This window comes from Toxorhynchites rutilus, chromosome 3 (assembly GCF_029784135.1).
Source record: "Toxorhynchites rutilus septentrionalis strain SRP chromosome 3, ASM2978413v1, whole genome shotgun sequence".
NCBI classification, from domain to species: Eukaryota; Metazoa; Arthropoda; class Insecta; order Diptera; family Culicidae; genus Toxorhynchites; species Toxorhynchites rutilus.
The window spans coordinates 129,962,598-129,988,085 of record NC_073746.1 but is presented as its reverse complement, the minus strand read 5'-3'; the positions used below and the strand labels follow the sequence as shown (position 1 = coordinate 129,988,085).

General features: G+C 39.4%; 1 protein-coding gene across 1 annotated transcript; it reads left to right on the top strand.

The window, feature by feature from the left end:
* Positions 1–414: 414 nt before the first annotated feature.
* Positions 415–22,890, top strand: LOC129776092 (thioester-containing protein 1 allele R1-like). The gene is made up of 9 exons (XM_055781494.1): positions 415–541; positions 605–797; positions 858–2,174; positions 2,229–2,435; positions 7,525–7,709; positions 7,772–8,070; positions 17,051–18,615; positions 22,300–22,456; positions 22,516–22,890. Exons 1-9 carry the CDS (start codon positions 468–470, stop codon positions 22,560–22,562), a joined length of 4,044 nt encoding a protein of 1,347 aa, XP_055637469.1. The 5' UTR covers positions 415–467; the 3' UTR covers positions 22,563–22,890.
* Positions 22,891–25,488: the final 2,598 nt, after the last annotated feature.

Genomic DNA, 25,488 nt, shown 5'->3' with positions numbered 1-25,488 from the left:
TCGAATCAACGAAACTTGCAACATAAGAATGCTTGGCTCCTCCCATGCGTCACTCAGTGTGTTCTTTGTGCAGTTTCGCTAGTTCAGGTCAACCACGGAGAGCAACTACGAATTGTACAGTCTATCCAAGCTCAAGCTCAATGAACCTTTGAAACACACCTGTTTTTATTCTATATCGTATTTAGTCAATAGTGTGAGATTTGTCAACCTACAAGAATAGTATAGGCGACAATAGGAAGGGAAATTGTAACTGTTTTTTTTTCATTCAAACCTTAAAGACACAAATCATCGTAATGTCAAAATATGTTGATAATTAACGGTTTCTTGATTTGTTATGAGCGATCATTTTGCAACTTCTTCTCTTTTTTTTCCTCGAAAGGGGATTCCCTATCGTAATAAAGTCAATCTGATGTGTGCTCAAATATGCAATGCTATCAGTTTATGCGAAAACGTAATCGAGTGCAGTCATGAAGTCTGCTGTGATGATTGCGCTTAGTTTCTTGCTATTAATGTCGGACCCAGCAGCAGCCAGTAATCAGCAGTGTGTTTGAGCGGTGTTAAAAATATATATATCGGTTCAATTGTACGATTTTTTTTTTCGTAGAAACTACGTCATCTTGGCCCCAAATTATATCAGGAAAAACACAGATATTGTTGTGACCGTTTCAAATGCTGGACCAGGATATGCAGAGTTCGAGGTTACTCTTGAGAAAACGACGGAACTTGGGAAGAAGAAAGAGCTGAAAAGTATCATTTCAGTTGCAGAACGCGATGCTACACGGCTTCGTTTTAAACAGGTAGGTTAGTTCTTTATACTTTCGAAAAAAGTTGTAACACGTTCATTTTGACCATTATAGCCATTATCAAGCAACAGCGAAAAATGTAATCTCAAAATACAGGACACCGGATTAAAAAACAAAGTCCATGAGATTGAACTCAAAGTTGTAGGGAAAACAGTTGCACTTCTAATTCAAACTGATAAACCCATCTACAAACCGGGTGATACAATCAAATTTCGTGTCTTAGTGCTAGACCGTAAAATCAAACCTCTGACGACTTTGAAGAGTGTTAGAGTACAACTGAGAGACAGCAAACAAAGCCTTATTAGGGAGTGGCCATATGCCAAACTGCAAAACGGTGTATTTCAATCTCAGCTGGATTTGGCAAACTTCGTGGTCCTTGGGAACTGGTCGATCACCGTAGAAGCGCTGAATAGTGAAGTGAAGCATAAAACCATAGTTGTTGCTGAATATGTACTTCCAAAGCATGAGATATTGATAACGTATCCTAAATTCGCTACATTCGAAGACAAAACGCTGCAATTGATAATCGATGCAAAATATACCTTTGGCAAACCTATTAAGGGATCTCTTTCAGTCTCGGTGGTTGACACAGATAAGCAAAGTGAATCTGCCATCAACGGGAGAGCACACATAACCATCAGTCTTCAAGATGTTCTCCCCAGTAATCGTAACGTTGAGGTATTATGGATTGAAGTAGCAGCCACTATTGAAGAATCTGTCTCAGGCCAACTCTATGAAACGACCGAGTCGATTCCGATCTATCGAAATTCCCACAAAATCTCTCTTCGCAAATCATCCGAATATCTCCTCCCAGACTTGCCGTTCAAATGCTGGATCGTTTTGACCGACCCAATCGGTCAACCGCTGGAAAATCCCGGGAAACTAAAAGTGGAAGCTAATCGAATAATAAAATATTGGTTCGATAAGAGCACTTTCGTAGAGCAAACTCCAAATAAGGATGGTGTTCTACCGCTCATGTTCGACACATCAGACTCCACGGTGCAATTGAACATAGCAGTTACTTATGACGGGAAAACAACCCATTTCACGATAGATCGCATAGATGATCAAGACATGAATGCGCCATACGTTACGGTATCAGTACTCACTGAAACACCCATCCTGGATGAATTGGTTGATGTGCAAGTGCACAGTTCTTTTGCAATGACGTATTTATTGTACCAGGTAACCGCACTAGGAGAGATGGTCACCAGTGGTCATATGCTGGTAAAAAGTGAACGTAAAGCAGTTTTTCGGTTCCGGACAGCGTTCGAAATGCTTCCCACAGCCAGTGTTGTAGTTTTTGTCGTTCATAATGACCAACTCTTCAGTGATGTTGTGGAGTTCAAAGTACAGAACCTGAATAACTATGTAATTACTGTGTAATTTTTATCTCAAGTTTTAGCTAAATTGGTATCGTTTCAGGTGAATTTGACACTCTCTCAAACCGAGACTGAACCAGGAAACCCTTTGATGGTGGGTGTTAGAACCAAACCAGGATCCATGATTGGACTGCTTGGAATAGACAAAAGTGTACTCTTGCTCGGTAGCGGAAATGATATCACCAAAGAGACTCTGTTTGATGAGCTTCAGAGTTTTGGGTCTGAAATCCAAGATCACGACAAGTTCAAGGTATGAAAATGTTTTGAGAAATATTAAGCTCTCATCTATCGATGTACGTTTTGCGGAGTGTTCTGCGGAGTGTTGTGCGGAATATTCTGAATGCAAACATGAGAGCAATTCCATACCGAGTTAGTCGAAAATAGGCGATTTTGACCTTTTCGATAGTTTTAATTTTGATTAATCCACTTACTTTTTTTTCTCTAGGAGTAGTGGGGGTAAAGTGGTCACCTGCTTGTTTGGTAGTATAACTATTGATTATTGACACCGTATTGATAATCATCTTATGTTTGAAGAATTTCATAACTTTTGAGTGGAGCTTTTTTATCTCTATTATAGTGACTTTTAACACATTTCGGCTGGTTCGTCACTTTAACTTCCATTTTTCGGAAGAATGTCGGGAGTGAGATTTGAACTCGTGATCTCTGCATGAGAGGTATGGATGTTACCACTACGCCAGATCGCCTCCGCTACAGTGGAGCTGTCGTATGTCAAGAAATAAATAAAAACAAATAACGCTCTCTCAGTAGCCATTCGGCCGTAGTTTTGTGCGTTTTGAATTTAAGGAATTTCTTGTGAAATTTAGTTTATTTGACCTGATATTTGCGACAAATTAACAATTTGGACGACTGTTCACATATTCTAGGAGAGGTGAACAGATATTTTGTTCAATTTTAGCTATTATTTCGCATATTTCGCATTTCGTTATTCGGGGGGCAAAGTGGGTCAGTGGAGGATTAGTACTGACAATGTACTGTTTTCAAAAGCTGATATACCTTATCACCTTCTGCTCCCAGGAAAAATATGCCACTCCAACCAAAACCAAGCCACATTTTGAAAAACGTTATGTGTTTTCTACTACGTTTTTGTACGTATGACAAAACTTCAATTACGACTCTATGTGAATAGGCCTAGCTCATTTCATACATGTAAAGGGTGTGTCACATCAAATTGCATCACGGAAAAAACGCTGTAGAAATTCGCCCAGTAGACCGATCCATTTGAAAATTTTAGACAGTAAAATAAAAACTATTAAACAACGTTTGGCATTTTTTTTTATTCATACTTCGAGCCCAAGCCCGTATGCTCGCACCTTCCTCTTTACCCCGTCCATAAGGTTCTGTACAACGTCAGGTTGTAGTTTTTTTTGAACAGATATCCATTTTCTCTTGAAGTCCGCCTCCGATTTGACAACTGTTGGGTTCTTCCGGAGGGCCTGCTTCATAATCGCCCAATATTTCTCTATTGGGCGAAGCTCCGGCGCGTTTGGTACGAAGGTGACCCCGTTGGCTTCGTACCACTCCAACACGTCCTTTGAGTAGTGGTACGAAGCGAGATCCGGCCAGAAGATGGTCGGGCCCTCGTGCTGCTTCAATAGTGGTAGTAAGCGCTTCTGTAGGCACTCCTTAAGGTAAACCTGCCCGTTTACCGTGCCGGTCATCACGAAGGGGGCGCTCCGCCCTCCACAAGAGCAGATCGCTTGCCACACCATGTACTTTTTGGCAAACTTGGATAGTTTCTGCTTGCGAATCTCCTCCGGAACGCTGAATTTGTCCTCTGCGGAGAAGAACAACAGGCCCGGCAGCTGACGAAAGTCCGCTTTGACGTAGGTTTCGTCGTCCATTACCAGGCAATGCGGCATCGTCAGCATTTCGGTGTACAGCTTCCGGGCTCGCGTCTTCCCCACCATGTTTTGCCTTTCGTCGCGGTTAGGAGCCTTCTGAACCTTGTATGTACGCAGGCCCTCCCGCTGCTTGGTCCGCTGGACGAATGAACTTGACAAATTCAGCTTATTGGCGACATCCCGGACCGAACTTCTCGGATCACGTCTAAACTGCTTAACTACGCGCTTGTGATCTTTTTCACTGACGGAGCATCCATTTTTGCCGTTCTTCACCTTCCGGTCGATGGTTAGGTTCTCGAAGTATCGTTTTAGTACTCTGCTGACCGTGGATTGGACGATTCTCAGCATCTTACCGATGTCCCGATGTGACAACTCCGGATTCTCGAAATGAGTGCGCAGGATAAATTCACGACGCTCTTTTTCATTCGACGACATTTTTCCAAATTTACGAAAAATTGACAGTGAAGCATGGCCAACGTGATCTATACACTCTTATCTGATTATAAGCGAAAGTTGAAGAAATAATTCCTAAAAATTAAATTTCTACAGCGTTTTTTCCGTGATGCAATTTGATGTGACACACTCTTTACCTACTATTTCAATAATGATTGAAACAAATTTGGCCATGAAAATACGCACTAATCTATCTCTTCTAGCGTGGTAAATACGCACTAATCTATCTCTTCTAGCGCGATTAACCATCTTACCTCCTCACAAAAAAAAAGTTCGATTTTTCAACCTTTTTTCTAATAATGAAAAATGCACTATTTTCAATTATCATAATAAAAACCGCTCAGTATCTTGAACTAAAATAATTTGAGCTACAACATTCTTCGAAGAACGGGAATTTTAGTGTATGTGGATACAGTAACTGGGCATGTTCCCCCCAGTTTCCCTATATATAATTCCTCTCACAATTCGCACTGAGGTATGTCATTTTAAGCATAAACCGTGACCATCCGATCCACTCCAAATCAAAACTTCCGCTACTCTTCTAGCAGTCAAATGTTCCGCAAAAATTAACTCCCGGGGAAGAAGAGCCATCCGAGCCAACTCGGTTGAAAGCACTGCGCCCTGGAACACTTGTAGCAACGAATATTACATCAAGATTTAATTGAATCAAATAATAAATCGAAAATATCTATGACCATTTTAAAACGAGACCTCTCGCCTGATCCTCAATCCACACTAATTATGATTACTGGCTTGATTATTCCTTGACACCGAATAATCTCGAATTCAAGCAGCTCGAATACCCTTTCAAAATCGATCTCATGAGAAAATGCGTTCGAAGTCCATTGGCTTCCTGAACGAACTACAACGTACATTGGACCACTGTATTGAACTACTACAGCATGACCAAGATGCCCTAGCTGTATTTCGCATCCTGCCATAACAAACGGAATAATCTTATGTTTAGCAGCCATGACAAAATGATCTGGTAGACTAACGCGATATTTGAGATGCATTAATCGGTGCCTGCTTACTGGATGTCGTCTATTCCAACACGTGCTTTATTATCATGGAATTTTGTTACGATCACTGCTAAAGTCCAAATCCTGTGGACTCGTTCAGTGAAGTACATATTATCACAATTGATACGCCCATACTTTGCATTGAGAATCGTTGGAACGAACTTCGATCGATGATAATCTGGAAATCCATGGACTTTATGCTTCATGGACAGATCAAAATGCACAGAAGAATTGACAGCAAACACGGTTGGGAATATACGAAGAAGGAACAACCTGCATGGAGATGAATTCATGATATGCACTCATGAATCCATCGTGAAAATTTAGCTCGATTAGCTGCTAAAAAACTTTCGATCACCAATGGGTTCATAATCTTAACCGGTTGAGGAACCGAATAGATAACAAATGTAAACGATTTTTTAGTGAAAGTACGCCTCCTAAAACCGCGAGACTCATGGTGTGTGTTGAGGGTATACATCCCAATGCAATACGGAGACAAAGGTACTGAATTCGCTTGAGTTTTATGAGGTGTGTTTTGGCAGCTAATTGATAACAGAAACTGTCATACTCCATCACTGAGAGAATAGTTGTTCGATACAGAATTATGAGATCTTCTGGATGAGCTCCCCACTAGGTACCGGTAATTGTATGGATAAAGTATATTCATTTTTGACATTTTTTACTCAGATTCCTAATATGGGCCCCCAAGTACATTTGGAGTCGAACCAGACCCCAAGATACTTGAATGACATGGCATGAGTGATCGGTTTACCCAAAAGTTGAAGCTTTGGTTTTGCTGGTTTATGCTTCCTAGAAAAAAAAACACGTTCTCCGTTTCCTCCGTGGAGAACTCAATTCCAAGTTGGAAAATTGTTCAAAGTATCTTGTAAGGGTCCTTGCAGGTCGGATTCGTTAGATCCTATGACAGACACCACTCCATCATTTGCAAGTTGTCTTAGGCTGCAATTTTGTGTAAGGGAATTGTGAATGTCGCTTACGTAGAAGTTGTACTAAAGGGGGCTTAAGCATGAGCCCTAGGGGAGGCCCATGTAAGAGACCCGACTTACTGCCGAATCTCCGTGAGAAAAATTGAAACGTTTTTTACAAAGCAAGTTATATAACATGTTATTCAATAGAGGTGAACCACGACCACGAGAGTGTAATTTGTCTGACAAAACCTCTATTGAAACTGAATCAAAGGCCCCATTGTCCAAGAATAATGAAGCCATTTGTTTTTTTTTGCGTAAGCCATTTAAATTCATGAAGAAAGCAACGCAAGACAATAATTCGCCCATTTTTGCAGTTGACACACACTAGATTACAGGCTATCATATTTTACTCCACCAGCACGCGGTGCATCCATCAACACAGTGCTTCCACTGAACAAAACTGCACTGCAGTTTGCTGAATCTTGTACTACTCTTGTACGAGGAATACCAAGCCAAATCAGTCGAAAAATTAACAAATTTTGATGCGACTCTCTTCGATTTTATTGAAACTTGGTACATATGATAGAAGCTACCCAAAATCACAATTTTCATTATCATTAAAATTCCAATTACGACAAATTTGTTAAAAGGACTAATTCAAAAGTATTGATCTTCCTTTCAAAAATTCGTGACTCAAAATTCAGTTGTCTGATTAAAATATGATGTTTGACAAAGTTTTTGGAAAATATCAAAAATTAAGGGAAAATAATATTAAATGCACTGTCGCTCCAATCTCAAATCTCAAAGTCTGTAAAGTTTGACGTACAACGATGCCGTGACAAACTCACAGATTTGAATTTTTGAAAATTTATGAAATTACTTTGTGAAATCGAGACCACATAAAAAACGGGTTCTACATGTAGATTCTATTTTTCATGTTCTCTATGAATATGAATTTTGGAAACGGATTTTGAATCCATGCAGTAAAAAAAAATATTGAAATATGTTTGATAGTAATTTTATTATCTGTACTTATATGAAAATCTATTAATAATATTTAACTGAATAAAAAGCGTTTAGGATTTTCCGTTTTCACTAATGCTCATGTGAAACCGGAAGTTGACGAACTGCCCGCTGTTTTATTGGACACTCGTTTCGGTTTTGATGATGAAGATGAACAACAGTATGCACCAACCAACCTCATTATCCGGAAAGACTTCCCGGAAACCTGGCTATGGACAGATATGATCTCAGTCGAGTTAGTAACGATGTATTCATGCATTCGATCACTTCCGATTATTCTATTTCGTTTATTCTCAGCGATGATGGAGAATTGACAATAAACGACATCGTCCCGGACTCAATAACTAGCTGGTCGATTAGTGCTTTTTCGATCAACAGCGAGCACGGTCTGGGCATCCTTGATCGACCGGTTTCGCTGATCGTGCTGAAACCATTTTTCATCACCGTCAACGTGGCTTATTCGATAATTAAAACTGAAATTGCGCTGGTCGAAGTGTTCGTTTTCAATTACATGGAACAGGCACAGGAAGCGACAATCAGACTTACGAATGACCGAGGTGAATTCCAGTTTGCGGACGAACAGAATCAAACGACGGGTGAGTAATCTTGTAAAAAAACCCTGTGTCTTCCTGATTCATGAACACTTCTTCAAGAGTGTGAATTACAGTGTGGGACTGTTCAGCAGTGGCAGAAACACTTTACTTTAGTAGTACTCTCCACGTGAGGCAGATGTAGAATTCTGATACTACTTCTGGTGTCTGAATGCATTTATGAACTCCAAATCGCATCTAACCTGTGGCTTACGCGTTTTGAGCTCTCTTCAGCACTTGGAGCCGACACGATAGTCATCCAGGGCAGGGCTATGTCAACAAGGAACTGCAGGTATTCTGGCATCAAGATGTTGACGACATTCTCCGGATGTTCATAAGCCCAGAGGTAACACAGAGTACATTATGGTAGACTGTCCGTTTTAGCTAACGCACCCTACACCAAGGGTCATAACAAGGTAACCCGAATAGTCCATCGACAACTGATGATGGAAGACATCGTATCGAACTAGAGGCACAACATGTTCTGGAAAACGATCGTTTCAAGCTATACCTTAATCATGCCACCACCATCCATCATCGATGTCGTTATACCACTTAACCAAAGTCTGGAGGATACCCAAGATCGTAAGATTTGCATGTATCGATCATTGTCCGAGAAACACAAGAATTTGTTGTTACTGAAGAAGTTCACGAGAGATCTTCCATTCATTCTCTCTGGGAATGGAACTGTCCCGAAGGCACTATTGGAAGCACAAAAGGTGCAGGATTCGGAAGAGAAATTGGCCGGCATACAAAAGACGATCATCCTGAGCGATTGTTCTACAATTCTCGCAAGAAATTTTCTGTCCAGGTTCGCCTAGCTAAGAAATATCATTACGCTGTCAAACTATATCCAAGATATTAACTATAAAACCTAAACATTCAATACTTACAAAGACCTCAATTTTCACTTGGTCAATTTTATATTCCACTTCCACTTCCAAACTGCAAACATTCACGTTTTCTTACTAAGCCCAAGTTCATGAGTCCAACCGCAGAGCTGTTAATTGATTGATCTTCTAATCGACCCCGTTTAATTTACCTTTTACTATAAAATTCCTAGTACTTCTACCAAAACTCATCATTATAATATCAGATTATTTTCAGACACAATTCTCGTTCAAGATTTTTCAACCACTTGCAAATAACATGTTTCTCCGTTTCATGGAATAAAATGTTTGATATGGAAAACATGATAGAATAAATACAGACCCCTCCCCTTTTCTCACCTGGAGCGTCTATTCACCATAGAAACGTTTCACATGCTTCACATGCCAAATTTGGCTCCATTTGCTTGTTTAGATTTCAAGTTATGCAGAAATTTGTTTTTCATTTGTATGACAGCCCACCCTAAGAGAGGGGGGAGGAGTGTCGAACCACCATTTATTGCATTCTAAAACCTCCTCATGCCAAATTTGGTTTCGTTTGCTTGATTAGTTCTCGAGTTATGCAAAAATTTGTGTTTCATTTGTATGGGAGCCCACCCTTAGAGAGGAGGGAGGAGTGTCGAACTACCTTAAAAATGATTCTTCCCCATAAAACCTCCACATGCCAAATTTAGTTCCGTTTACTTGATTAATTCTTGAATTATGCGGAAATGTATGCTTCATTTGTATGGCAGCCCCCCTCCCCCCTCAGAGAGATGGGAGGAGTGTCTATTCACCATAGAAACATTTTGTGTCCCCCAAAATATATATATATATATATATATATATATATATATATATATATATATATATATATATATATATATATATATATATATATATATATATATATATATATATATATATATATATATATATATATATATATATATATATATGTATATACAGCCCGCTTCAGCGGTCTTCGACCACGACTGTTTGCGCTTCACGTTGTCGTAAGTGACCCACTTTTCATCACCAGTCACCATCCGCTTAAGGGGGGACCCCTGTCTGGAAGGTCGAAAAATGATGAATCTTCGTGATTTTTTTTCGGATGTTAGGAATAAAGTGAAGTGTTCGGGTATTTTGGTTATTGTTGAAGGTATATTTGAAGATGTTTTTTCCATTTTTTGAGTGCACGAATAATGATTATTACGCTGTTTAGAGCTGGATGCGTAGATGTTGTCTGAAAAAGATACCTTACTGGTGGTATCGGTTCTGAAGAAACGGTGGGTCGTAGAACGAATTCCAATGAATATTTTGAATCCTTAGGACAATACCTAAAGTGTTACATAGAGGTTTTTTAAAATTCGAAAAATTTCCAAAATGGCGGCCATTTTTGTTAAAAATACGTCATTTTTCATAAAAAATCGCTGTTTAAAAATTCATAAAAAATCGAAAAAATGAAATATCAAAAAACGGCTATGTAACACTTTAGATAATTCATTTCTACATTTTTAGATGCCAATTTCAGCCAAATCGGTCGAGTAGATCCTGAGATATCGATACCACCAGTTGAAAAAACATGGTTTCGAGAAAAACGCGTTTAAAGTTTTTTTCAAGTTTTCGGTCAGCAATGCGTTGCAATAAATGAAGTAGATTATATTGAAATGAGTTTCTTTTTTTCTTTAAGTAGCTGAATACCTGTCCGTTACAAATTTATGGAAAAAAAACAAAATGGCGGATGCAAAATGGCGAATGAAAAATGGCGGATCAGAAACGGAAAACATATGTTTGAGGAATATTAATGTATTTGTAACACAAAATAATACACTTTTAGAAATGATCAACTTTTAGTTAGCTATTCCGGCTCCATACACTTCGCCTTCGGCCTCCAGGAAGCTGTCCGCAGCACTTTTTCTGGCCGCAGCAATCATTTGTCGAGCAATCTTACTGCTCTCGTATTTCTTCACTTCTGCCTTGGAAATTCTTTTTTTGTTCAGTTGCAAATATAACGCATGGCAGCTCGGTCCAATCAGCATTCCCATTAATTTCATCATTTTCAAAACAGAAATATAGCCATCGTTAAACAAACTAACTGCTGTATAACTAGCGAAGACAACAGTGTGTTTGCCACTATGCTTGGATTTTGGAGCGATTGACCAAATAACTGAATTGAGGCTTTCATTATTGTTCTGCGTAAACCCCCCTTCGCATCGTTGCAATAAATTGTCTGCCGAAAGGTCCTCATAGACTGGTCGAATTGCGTCCTGCACATCTTTCGGCAAAGGTTCGTGGTGATCATAATCCTTCAATGTGTTCAATTCGTTTGCTTTCAGATATGAGCACCAGGCACTATCACATAAGTCATGTTGTGGATGCCTGTTGTTCGAAACTTTGTGAAGAAATGTCGCCCAAATCGCCTTCTTCATCTCCTCTTTACTGTCAGAATTGCGTCGAATTGCTAGACCGTAGTAAACTGTCAATTCATTGATTAGTTTATCGGTCAGCTTTCCTCTTCCTCCCAGGCCTTTGTTGTTCTTTTTAACACTTCGCAGTCGAGTTCCCATTCGCTTCTGTACATGTCCTATGCATTCCTTCTTTACAATGTTGACGCCTTTATACGGATTGCTGTCGACAATTCCCTTGTAAGTCTTGCTGTCACCATCACCAACGTAATTAGTATATCGAACGGAGTACTTTTCCTCGGAGCGCAGAAACATCTCCCGAATCGCGTCAACTTCCATTCTTCCAGCTGATCCCTCGTGGTTGTTGCTGCAGTGGTTCGCGTGATCTTCTAACCACGAATCGTATTCCGGGCTTCCCATCAATTTCTTCCAGGTCTCGCATTCTTTACAGTACGATGATTTTACATTTATATCAACCACTTTTCCACTGTTATACCCAATCAAGGACGACACTCCAAATAGTGAAGAATACCCACGTTTCTTCCAAGTGCCGTCTCCAGAAACCGTGATGTCTCTGCTTCCTCCACTCATTTTTGTTTCATCAGCGACTGCATTTTCCATAGAACTTTCACCGATAACTTCTGCTGCTTTGAAAATGTAGGAACTGATATTGTCGTACGTGCTCTCCGCGACTTGCTTTGGGAGATCCATTAGTCCACAAAACTTTTCCAGCGCAGCATAGCCAAGTCCCAGTAACTTAAATACGAAGGTGATTCGGCGGTTGATTTCATATGCTTTTCCACGAATTAAAGGACTCGAAAAAACATATGTTGGTTTACAAGACGGACAGTTGATCACCAGTTTAAATCCAAGTCCGCGGCAACTTTCCTCGGAAAATGTTACATTTCCATCACATTTTTTACATTTCGTAACTTTCGAAACGACAGAAAAAACTGTCAAAAAATTGATTATGCGATACCCGAAAGAATCATTCACAGCAATGTCAGACAACTTTGGTGCTTTTAGCTTCTTCGCCGATCGACTTGTATTCTCGATTCTTCCTCCATATCTGTTTATTGGATAATTTTTTCGCTTTAAGGATACACGGTGTGGTCTCGCAATTCTTGAGCCTTTCGTATCGCGATACACACTTTTCGGACTCATGTTTAGGCAAAATTTGTAAAACTGTCTATTTTTATACCTGTCAAACACAAGCGAGTGAACAACTGAACAACAACAAACAGCATAACCAACACCAATTTAGAAAGCTCCCTACACAAATACAAATACAATTCCAACAAAATAAATATATGTATGTACAGAAAAAACTAAAATTACCATCTTTCACTAATCGGCAAAACAGCTGATACTTCACCCTTCTACATCCTCCATTATTTATAACTGTGTATGTGTGTTTCTGTATGTGTATGTGTATGTGTATAAGTCTGCATGTGTATGTGTATGTGTGTATTTGTATGTGTGTGTATGTTTGTGTATGTGTGCGTATGTATGTATGTGTTCGAGAGAGTATGAGAGCAACCAAAAAGCTAGCAAAACGGCTACTGCTACTTTTCTTGAGGTCACCTCATACTTTTGGCTGTAATTTTCCAACGAAATCAAATATCGAAAAATCCTTTTAGGACAACATTTCTGAGGGCATAAGCTTCCCAAAAATGCAAAAAAAGAAAATTCGATTTTTTCGATTTTCCAGACCGGGGTCCCCCCTTAAGAAACGGGTCGATTTTGTTGCGATTCAGCAGCGATTCACATGCGTCGATATGGTCAAAGATGTTTTTTGCGTCAACGTGTGTGGCACCCATACATCGAGCTTCTTTGTGAATCCAAGCTTCTTCAAATGGTTAATAACGGTTTTATGACTTATCCCCGGCTCTTGGCCGATGCTACGGCTGCTACTAAAGGGTGTGTCACATCAAATTGCATCACGGAAAAAACGCTGTAGAAATTCGCCCAGTAGACCGATCCTTTTGAAAATTTTAGACAGTAAAATAAAAACTATTAAACAACTTTTGGCATTTTCTTTTTATTCATACTTCGAGCCCAAGCCCGTATGCTCGCACCTTCCTCTTTACCCCGTCCATAAGGTTTTGCACAACGTCAGGTTGTAGTTTTTTTGAACAGAAATCCATTTTCTCTTGAAGTCCGACTCCGATTTGACAACTTTTGGGTTCTTCCGGAGGGCCTGCTTCATAATTGCCCAATATTTCTCTATTGGGCGAAGCTCCGGCGCGTTGGGCGGGTTCATTTCCTTTGACACGAAGGTGACCCCGTTGGCTTCGTACCACTCCAACACGTCCTTTGAATAGTGGCACGAAACGAGATCCGGCCAGAAGATGGTCGGGCCCTCGTGCTGCTTCAATAGTGGTAGTAAGCGCTTCTGTAGGCACTCCTTAAGGTAAACCTGCCCGTTTACCATGCCGGTCATCACGGAGGGGGCGCTCCGCTTTCCGCAAGAGCAGATCGCTTGCCACACCATGTACTTTTTGGCAAACTTGGATAGTTTCTGCTTGCGAATCTCCTCCGGAACGCTGAATTTGTCCTCTGCGGAGAAGAACAACAGGCCCGGCAGCTGACGAAAGTCCGCTTTGACGTAGGTTTCGTCGTCCATTACCAGGCAATGCGGCTTCGTCAGCATGTCGGTGTACAGCTTCCGGGCTCGCGTCTTCCCCACCATGTTTTGCCTTTCGTCGCGGTTAGGAGCCTTCTGAACCTTGTATGTACGCAGGCCCTCCCGCTGCTTGGTCCGCTGGACGAATGAACTTGACAAATTCAGCTTATTGGCGACATCCCGGACCGAACTTCTCGGATCACGTCTAAACTGCTTAACTACGCGCTTGTGATTTTTTTCACTGACGGAGCATCCATTTTTGCCGTTCTTCACCTTCTGGTCGATGGTTAGGTTCTCGAAGTATCGTTTTAGTACTCTGCTGACCGTGGATTGGACGATTCCCAGCATCTTACCGATGTCCCGATGTGACAACTCCGGATTCTCGAAATGAGTGCACAGGATTAATTCACGACGCTCTTTTTCGTTCGACGAAATTTTTCCAAATTTACGAAAAATTGACAGTGAAGCATGGCCAACGAGATCTATACACTCTTATCTGATTATAAGCGAAAGCTGAAGATATAATTCCTAAAAATTCAATTTCTACAGCGTTTTTTCCGTGTTGCAATTTGATGTGACACACCCTTTATGCCGGTCTTTCTCGGCTAATTCAGCGATTTTGTCGCAATTTTCGACGACAGGCCTTCCGGAGCGTGGCGCATCTTCGACGACCTCTACACCAGAACGAAAACGTTGAAACCATCGTTGTGCGGTGGAAATGGAAACTGTATCGGGTCCATAAACTATGTCGGATTTTCTCTTTATTTTGCTCCATATTTGCGACACTATAACCTTATATCCTTTCCAACAAGCTATAGTATGACTCGATACAATGAATACAACTAGAACTACGCGCTTACAACGACACCTCGCGAAAATACCGCAGGACTTTTTAGACAGCCTAATATATATATATATATATATATATATAAATATAAATTTACAGCCATTCCATGACAAACCGATATTGTTACCCGATGGTTCAAAAAATCATTTTTCCTTCATTTCCCAAAAATGACTTTTTCCAAAAAAATTATTACTTTGGAACCACTGGACCGATTCAGATGATCGACATATCAAATTAAAGCCTACTAGCTACCCTTTCTTGAAAAAATTACACACTTTCCAATTAATTGGATTATAGTCACATACATCCAGTCTACTCGCATAGAAATATTAAACTAAAACTGAAAACATGTTAACTTTGAAAAATCTTAACTTAAAAACGAAAAATAACACCTCTCTTGTATTCGGATATATTATGTGAAAAAACCTCAGCTTTCAGGAAAAAATATAAAAAAATATGGCGCTCTTGGTCTCAAAACGATGTAAGCTATAGAAAACAAATATAATCAATAATTACGAAAACAAAATCCGTTTCTATTCAGAGTGTAGTATTTTTTCAAACAGGACTAGCTTATTGGCTTTAATTTGAGATGTCGATCATCTGAATCGGTTCAGTAGATCAAAAGTTATAATTTTTTGTAGTGGAAAAAATGGGCAGAATGATTTTTCGGACCATCGGTTATATTTGAAAAATAATCAAAAACTCAAAAACGAAAAAAACACCTTTCTGGTTTCAAGATATGTTACGTTAAAAAATTCTCAGCTTTCCGAAAAAAAATATAAAATAATATAGCGCCTTTGGTCCCGAGACCATGAATACTATAAAAAACAAATACAATCATTAATGTGGAACCCAAAATTAAAATGTTGTGCAACTCCTGTATGTTTTCAAAAAGATTAGCTAATTGACTTCAATTTGATATGTTGATCATTCAAATCGGCTCGGTGGTTCAAAAGTTATGAATTTTTGAAAAAAGTCATTTTTTGAAAAAAGTGGAAAATTTTGATTTTCCGGACCACCCTAAAATGGAAATGGTCACCCTAACGAAAAAAAAATACGGGTCTAATGGTTTGCGACAAAGAACAAAATTTCCACTTCCCACGGAAATCTGAGAACCACTATATCGGTTTGACATGGAATGGCTGTATATAGTTATAGATTTATATATATCTATCTATATATATAAAAATGGAGTGATGTCTGTCTGTCTGTCTGATTCTTATAGACTCGGAAACTACTGAACCGATCGACATGAAAATTGGTATGTAGGGGTTTTTGGGACCGGGGAAGGTTTTCGTGATATTTTGAGACCCCTCCCCCCTCTCTAAGGGGGGGCTGCCATACAAATGGAACACAAATTTCTGCATTACTAGGAAATTAACCAAGCAAACGAAACCAAAGTTGGCATGTGAAAGTTTTAGGGTGCGATAAATGTTTCTATGATGGTTAGACAGTCCTTCCCCCACTCAAAGGGGGGGCTGCCATACAAATGAAACACAAATTTCTGCATTACTCGAGAATTAATCAAGCAAATGAAACCAAATTTGGCATGTGAAGGTTTTAGGATGCAATAAATGTTTCTATGGTGATAAGATACTCCCTCTCTTAGAGGGGGCTGCCATACAAATGAAACACAATTTTTTGCATTACTCGGAAATTAATCAATCAAACGAAACCAAAGTTGGCATGTGAAAGTTTTAGGGTGCAAAAAATGTTTCTATGATGGTTAGACAGTCCTTACCCCACTCAAAGGGGGGGCTGCCATACAAATGAGACACAAATTTTTGCATTACCCGAGAATTAATCAAGCAAATTAAACCAAATTAGGCATATGGAAACTTTAGGGTGCAATGAATGTTTCTATGGTGGTTAGATACCCCTCCCCCCTCTCTTAGGGGTGGCTGCCATACAAATAAAACACAAATTTCTGCATTACTCGAGAATTAATCAAGTAAATGGGCGGGACGAAGTTTGCCGGGTTAGCTAGTATATTATATTATCTTTATTACGATCTGCATCTTCGTTTTAATTATTAAATCAGTTGAAAATGCAGTCAAGTTTATAATTTTCCAAATTGAACCGTTAGACGTTGCCAACTTTATGTCTCCGAGACTCGAAATACTACATAAATAGTGAGCCCTTGTAATCGTGTATTGTTCACGAGTATATCGAATCGCCAGCAAGTGTGGGTTTCATTAGCCTGTAAGACTACCTCAAAAAACTCTTTCTTCATTTACAGCTGAATTGCAACAACTGCGTACAGCTGCGATACCTGCGTCGAACGTTGCGAAGGTAACGTTTTTACTAAAGCCTTTGAAAACCGGTGACCTCGTCATCACGGTGATAGCGGAGACCGCTACCAGAAAGGATGCCGTCGAACAAATTCTCAAAGTAACCTCTGGAGGACTCCAGTACTACCGTAACACGGCACGTTACATCGAAGTGGACAATTCTTCACAGCGTTTCGAAAACATAAGGTTGATAATACCGCATGCAGTGACGGTCGGTTCCGAGGAAATAATCTTCTCTGTAGAGGGTATGCTGCTAGGAGCGGCCCTGCGAAACCTAGGGAATTTGATCCGTCTGCCATCTGGATGTGGAGAACAGAATATGCTCAAGTTGGTTCCGAGTGTGCTTGCTCTGGAATATATGAGTAGCACTGACACATTAGATCCATCAATCGAACATAAGGCGTTAGATTATTTGAAGCGAGGCTATCAGAATCAATTGAAATACAAACTAGATGACGGCTCGTTTAGCGTTTTCGGTAAAAGAGATGGCAAAGGGAGCGTGTTTTTAACAGCATTCGTTGCAAGCACCTTCCGTCTAGTAGGAAATCACATAAACGTTGACGATAAAATCGTAAAGACGGCTTACAACTGGGTGGAGAAGCAACAGGGTTCCGATGGAAAATTCAGTGAGCTGGGAAAGATATATCACCGTGGAATACAGGGAGGTATAAGCGGTGGTGTTTCATTAACGGCCTATACATTGATCGCCTTTTTGGAGCATAAGAATACTGTCCAGAAATATAAATCAGTTATTGATAAAGGAACCGCGTTTATCTCTAACAAAATTCATCAGTTGAACAACCCGTATGAACTATCTTTAGTAGCATATGCACTCCAATTGGCAAAACATCCTCAAAGGCAACATCCTCTCGATAAACTTCTTGAGCTGTCCAAAAGAGATAGCAATTTAACTATGCGTTGGTGGGACAGTGGACCAACCAGCATAGAAACCACTGGTTATGCATTGTTAACGTACATCAGCTTGGGAATGTATGTTGACGCAGAGCCTATCATGAGGTGGCTTGTCTCTCAACGCTACGATAAAGGTGGATACGATAACACTCAAAATACTTACGTTGGTCTACACGCTCTAGCGGAATACTCCCGAAAACTATCGGTTTCACGAAATAACTATGAAATTGCTGTGTCTTATGGATCCGAAAAGCCTGCACTCGTTCGTGTGGATGCCAAGTCTTCGATGACAACCCAAAATCTATCGTTGCCAAGCTACGTGAGAGACGTCGATGTAATGATCACAGGAACAGGTACGGGTGTGTTCCAGATAGCCTATCAGTACAATTTGATAGCTTCAGATGACGAACCGCGGTTCCGGATCAACAACACAATAAAAACCAACACGGAAAGCACCATAAGCATGATAATTTGTGCTCGATTTAAGCCAAAAAGCGTGTATGAGGTAACCAACATGGTGCTCATGGAAGTTTTATTCCCCAGCGGCTATGTCATTTTGGATCGAACTCTTACTCAACTAGGGAAAGTCGCTGATGTTCGTGTAAGTATACAGCCATTCCATGCCAAACCAATGTAGTGGTTTTCAGATTTTCGTGAAAAGTAGTAGTTTTGTTCTTTATCGCAAAACATTTGACCCGTTTTTTTTTTCTTTTTTTTTTTAAGTGACTTTTTCTATTTTAGGGTTTTCCTAAAAATCAACTTTTTCCTCTTTTTCCAAAATTAACTTTTTTCAAAAATTCATAACTTTTGAACTATTAAACCGATGATGATGATCGACATATCAAATTAAAGCCAATCACCTAATCTTTCTTGAAAAAATGCTATACCAGCAAAAAATTTGAATTCTGCTCTCGTTATTATTGATTGTGTTCGTTTTTTATTGTTTTCATAGTCTCGGGACCAAAGACGCTATACGAGGGTCGTTAAAAAAATAAGTTTCAGTGCCTCAGAAATCGCGGAAAAATAAAATTAGGACAAAAAACAAGGTGATTTTCGTAATCTACGTTTTATTTTCTTTTTTTTTTACATAATCGCCGTAACGTTTGAGGCATTTTTCATAGCGTGGCACGGGTTTTTCTATTCCGAGCGCGAAGTGCGTAGCGTCCAACTTTTTGAAGTACGATGTAACTGCATCACGAATTTCTTCAGTGTTATCGAACCGTTGACCGCCGACCGCCTGTTTCATCACCGTACTATTGTGAAGTTTTGGACCGATTAAGAACCGCGATTAAGAACAAAAGGTCAGGTTTATTGACGAAAGGAGTGTTCCTCATCCACGATAATGCGCGGCCCCATTCTGCTCGTGGAACTCAAGAGCAATAGAAAAAATTCAAAAGAACTGTGTTCGAGCATCCTCCTTACTCCCCAGACCTCGCCCCTAGCGACTATCACTTATTCCTGGTGATGAAAATGGCATTCGGCGGACAACGATTCGATAACACTGAAGAAATTCGTGATGCAGTTACATCATACTTGAAAAAGTTGGACGCTACGCACTTCACGCTCGGAATAGAAAAACTTGTGCCACGCTACGTTACGGCGATTAAGTAGAAAAAATAGAAAATAAAACGTATATTACGAAAATCACCTTGTTTTTTGTCCTAACTTTATTTTTCCGCGATTTCTGAGGCACTGAAACTTATTTTATAAACGACCCTCGTATAGCGTCTTTGGTCCCGAGACTATGAAAACAATTAAAAACGAATACAATCAATAATAACGAGAGCAGAATTCAAATTTTCTGCAGGTATAGTATTCTTTCAAGAAAGACTAGGCGATTGGCTTTTATTTGATATGTCGATCATCTGAATAGGCTTAGTAGTTCAAAAGTTATGAATTTTTGAAAAAGTCATTTTTGGATGAAAGAGGAAAAAGTTGATTTTTCGGACAACCCTAAAATGGAAATAGCCACCCTACTGAAAAAATAAAAAAAAGTACGGGTCAAATGTTTTACGATAAAGAACAAAACTACAAATTTTCACGAAAATCTGAGAACCATTATATCGGTTTGGCATGGAATGGCTGTATATATATATTCTTTTTCAAAAATATTAGGTTGGGGAAAAAGTTATCCATTATTTTCTCGTTGATTGGCTTTAGTGATCAATATCTCGCGTAATATCGATCATACAATTTCAAGTTTAGGCTCGTTGTGGAGGTGGCATTTCACGCTAAAAAAACTTTTGTTGATTTTTTTTGTTTAATCCATTCAGTTGTGAGTTACAGGGTATTAACAATGGAGGTCAACAAAGAGAAAATTCGGTAAATTTTACACTTTTTATTTTATAAATGCAAAAATGCAAGCCAGGCCGCTGAAATTGTGATGTTTATGTTTATGGTGCCGAAACAGTAAAATACGAACAATTTCATTAAATTTCAAATTTTTTTGAAATATTTTTTAATTTTTTAATTTTTTTTTACGATTAAAATTATGATCTCTTCTGTCAACAAATGGATGTTTTGAAGCCAGCGCTTGACCAGAAACGTTTAGAATTGGCCAACAGAAGAGGTGTTGTGTTCCATCAGGACGACGCAAAGCCACACAATTCCGAAGGCTTGATTGGGATGTTTTAATGCATACACCATATAGTTCGGACCTGGCACCAAATGATTATCACCTTTTTTCTCGCTTTGACAAATTTCCAGAGTGATAAGAAAATGGGATCAAGAAAAGATCATAAAAATCTATTGCTATGGTTTTTCGCTAATAAGGACCATGATCTCTATGATAGAGATAAAGGGTGTGTCACATCAAATTGCATCACGGAAAAAACGCTGTAGAAATTCGCCCAGTAGACCGATCCATTTGAAAATTTTAGACAGTAAAATAAAAACTATTAAACAACTTTTGGCATTTTCTTTTTATTCATACTTCGAGCCCAAGCCCGTATGCTCGCACCTTCCTCTTTACCCCGTCCATAAGGTTCTGTACAACGTCAGGTTGTAGTTTTTTTGAACAGAAATCCATTTTTCCTTGAAGTCCGCCTCCGATTTGACAACTTTTGGGTTCTTCCGGAGGGCCTGCTTCATAATCGCCCAATATTTCTCTATTGGGCGAAGCTCCGGCGCGTTGGGCGGGTTCATTTCCTTTGGCACGAAGGTGACCCCGTTGGCTTCGTACCACTCCAACACGTCCTTTAAATAGTGGCACAAAGCGAGATCCGGCCAGAAGATGGTCGGGCCCTCGTGCTGCTTCAATAGTGGTAGTAAGCGCTTCTGTAAGCACTCCTAAAGGTAAACCTGCCCGTTTACCGTGCCGGTCATCACGAAGGGGGCGCTCCGCTTTCCGCAAGAGCAGATCGCTTGCCACACCATGTACTTTTTGGCAAACTTGGATAGTTTCTGCTTGCAAATCTCCTCCGGAACGCTGAATTTGTCCTCTGCGGAGAAGAACAACAGGCCCGGCAGCTGACGAAAGTCCGCTTTGACGTAGGTTTCGTCGTCCATTACCAGGCAATGCGGCTTCGTCAGCATTTCGGTGTACAGCTTCCGGGCTCGCGTCTTCCCCACCATGTTTTGCCTTTCGTCGCGGTTAGGAGCCTTCTGAACCTTGTATATACGCAGGCCCTCCCGCTGCTTGGTCCGCTGGAACTTGACAAATTCAGCTTATTGGCGACATCCCGGACCGAACTTCTCGGATCACGTCTAAACTGCTTAACTACGCGCTTGTGATCTTTTTCACTGACGGAGCTACATTTTTGCCGTTCTTCACCTTCCGGTCGATAGGTAGGTTCTCGAAGTATCGTTTTAGTACTCTGCTGACCGTGGATTGGCCGATTCCCAGCATCTTACCGATGTCCCGATGTGACAACTCCGGATTCTCGAAATGAGTGCACAGGATTAATTCACGACGCTCTTTTTCGTTCGACGACATTTTTCCAAATTTACGAAAAATTTACAGTGAAGCATGACCAACGCGATCTATACACTCTTATCTGATTATAAGCGAAAGCTGAAGATATAATTCCAAAAAATTAAATTTTTACAGCGATTTTTCCGTGATGCAATTTGATGTGACACACCCTTTATTATGGAGCTACCTTTAGAATGGCAACAAATTTTCCAACAAAACGGTGTACACTTGACCCAAATCGGACAATCCGAAACGAATTAAAAATAATTTTGAATTTCACCCAAAAATAATGGATTACTTTTTCCCCAAACTAATATATTCACATAATCTTGCAATAGTGATAATCAAATATTTTTTATTTAAAAAATGCAGAAATTAGAAACTAAACGAGATGACACGATGCTGGTACTATATTTCGATCCACTACCAGCTGAGAAAACGATTTGTGTGGACGTTTCCGGATTCCGAAAAGCAATCGTTCTGGGACAAATATCCGGCTGGGTGAAGGTTTATGACTATTATGATCCCAGTAAGTATTGCATAAAATGAAGATACTTGTTAAGGTAATCAACGATTTGTATTCTACAGCGCGCGAGGCTTTTGAATATTTCGACGGAGCTACGGCCGGAACATAAAATACAACAGCCAGAGGATGAAATTGGTCTGATAAATGAAGAAATTATACAGATATTCCAAAAACTTACGTAATTCTGTAATAATACACTCCAGAGATATGTAGATTAGAAAATGAGCTTCTCTCTGATTAACTGACTCATGGATTTTGACACAAAAACACACATTCAGGCTCAGTGGCGTAGCGTGACCTGGGCGTAGGTGTCATCCTTCCAATTAAATTTTGTTATCAAGCTTTTGTTTTCATTCTCTAATGAAAAATCAAATTTACTCATCCAAGAAACCTAAATTTGAGATTGATTATAATTAATAAAACGGGTGATTTTATAAGCATTTTATAAGAAATTGAAAATCACCGCAAAATAGCGATCACCATTGTCAGCAACATTGCACAATGGTCCAGGAGATGCAATTAAGTGGAAATTAGCATTTAGAGCTCGACAGTTATTCTCTAGACAAAAACTGTCTTAGACAAAGTTGTTACTCATGATAGAGCGCTCGCTTTTATGTTGTCAAAAATAGGGTGACCAAAAATGAAAAAACCTGTTTTTTCTGCTTTAACTTTTATTTTTCAAATTCTACATCAAAACTGTCTTCGTACCACTTTTAGAGCCTATCGATACCAACATTTTGCGATGTAGAACTTGTCTATATCTTAATCCTACTCAATGTTATTAATGGTTTTCACCCAAAAACTCGTGATTTAAATTTTAATTTACTCAAACACAAAAAATAACATAGTTTTGAACATCACACATCATGTAGAGTGAAATATGCTCTTTCAAATGCCGTCAATAAACTTTGTTTACGTTTTCCCCAGAAAGAATGACAAACAAATGAAAAGAGTTTGTTTTTTGGGAAGATATATCAATAAATTTGAGTAAAGTTGAGATATTGACAAGTTCTGCACCGAAAAATGTTTCTATTAGTTAGCTCTAAAAGTTTTTCGAAGACAGTTTGCATGTAAAATTTGAAACATAAAAGTGAGAGCCAAAAACAGTTTTTTTCATGGTAACCTTAACGAACTTAGAAAAATGGCGCTATATCGGTTATTTCAAGAGATAGAGAAAAACTTTGTTCTACAAAGATGACTCAAATAATTGGAGCTACAACATTGTCGAACTATGTTTACCTCTATCTATAAAGATAAGAAAGTTAGATTTTTTATTTCATCGAAAATTTTGGTCACCCTATACAACATAAAAGCGAGCGCTCTATCATGAGTAACAACTTTGTCTAAGACAGTTTTTGTCTAGAGAATAACTGTCGAGCTCTAAATGCTAATTTCCACTTAAATGTATCTCCTGAACCATTGTGCATAATTCTCATCTTCATTTTTAAAGAAGTACGGGCCAATGATTCCTCCGGACCACAAACCGCACCAAACAATACATTTTTTGGAATGCATTGGCAGCTGTCGTATTATTTGTGTCTGCTCATGTGTCCAACAAAAACAGGAATTGGGTTAAATCTGTGGTATAACCGCTAGGGTAACGTAGGGCTATCGTTGATTTAGTGATCATTTGGTTTTAGTTGCATCTGAATAAATTCTGAATAAATGAATTTTTAGGGGATTTTGATAACGAGAGCGTTACGTTGAAGGCACAATATTCAGCAAAAGAAGCAATCACACGAAAGTTGTATAATTCATAATACATTTCTTGTATTGTGATATGATTTGAATTCCATTTCCAATAGATAAAATATCTGTTGCATCAAATCAGTCTACATAATTTTTGCGTTCGTTCATACTTTCTCGAAACACCCATTTCTCGTTTGAGAAATTGTTGAGTAAACATCGTTTGCCAGTGCGCGTAGAGCGGGAATTCCTTCTTAAGATTCATTGCACCTCTAATAAATTGCCGAAAGACGTGGTCTTACGTTGATCGCACTTGATTGAAAAATCACAAAACCAAATGTACTTGGTCGCAGTATTAGGGGCAGCCCACATGGACATGGACAACTTTAGGGGGGGTAGGGGTTACGAAAATGTCCACGCTTGTCCACGGTGAGGGGGTAGGGGGTTTTGATAATGTCCACGTGGATACGTTAAGTAATTTTGTCAAGTAAAACATTCAAGTTAATAGTCAAAATTGAATGAGATCTGTTTTGTATTTACACGATTTTTTTAACTGACCCGCCCGCCCTGAGTACTCAGTATTCATCAATAAAAAGACTGAACTGCCTGAGAGTGCTGCTCGGTCAAACATCCATATGTATATTCTGAAGGTAACGCACATGAACTTAGATCCATCATTTTTTTCCAATCGGTAATAGAGGGCCCTTAAATCCGTCAGGATAAAGACACCCGATAACACAAAGAATGTTGGATTTTTTGTAGTACTAAAAATCACGACTTAAGTGCAGGTTGAATTCAGTTTTTGCTCTTGATGACAAAACTGTTTGGTTTTTTTTTTCGAGAACTCTCAAGGATTTCGGAATATTGAAACGAACAACAAATTCTTCCATGAGTGTATGGGCCGTATCTCTGGAGATCTATTTCTTGCAATGATGTTGTTCTTCATTGCTGTCTGGTAATTTTAGTAATACGCTTCTTTTGAGTTGTCTGGAAAGTTAATGCTGCCTCTGCTGATTAATTAAAAGAAAAGATTAATCCTTGATGCACATGAATTAGTAGATTCGCTACAGATGTTGAAAATCACCGTTCATGAGAGACGAAACATCACGAAAAACGCTACAATGCATGGACTACCCATATTACGGAACCCGATCGGATTTGACACATCGGAATCCGAACGAAATAAACATTTGCATTCTGCATTCCAAGGTTGCAACATTTGCACAATCCGATAGGATTTGACTCAATCAGATTAAGGGGGATAGAGACACGCATTTCGGACGTTTCTTCGAGCTCCGAAAAAGTAAAACAAAGAATATTTCAACCATCCATTCTATCTCTATTTGTTT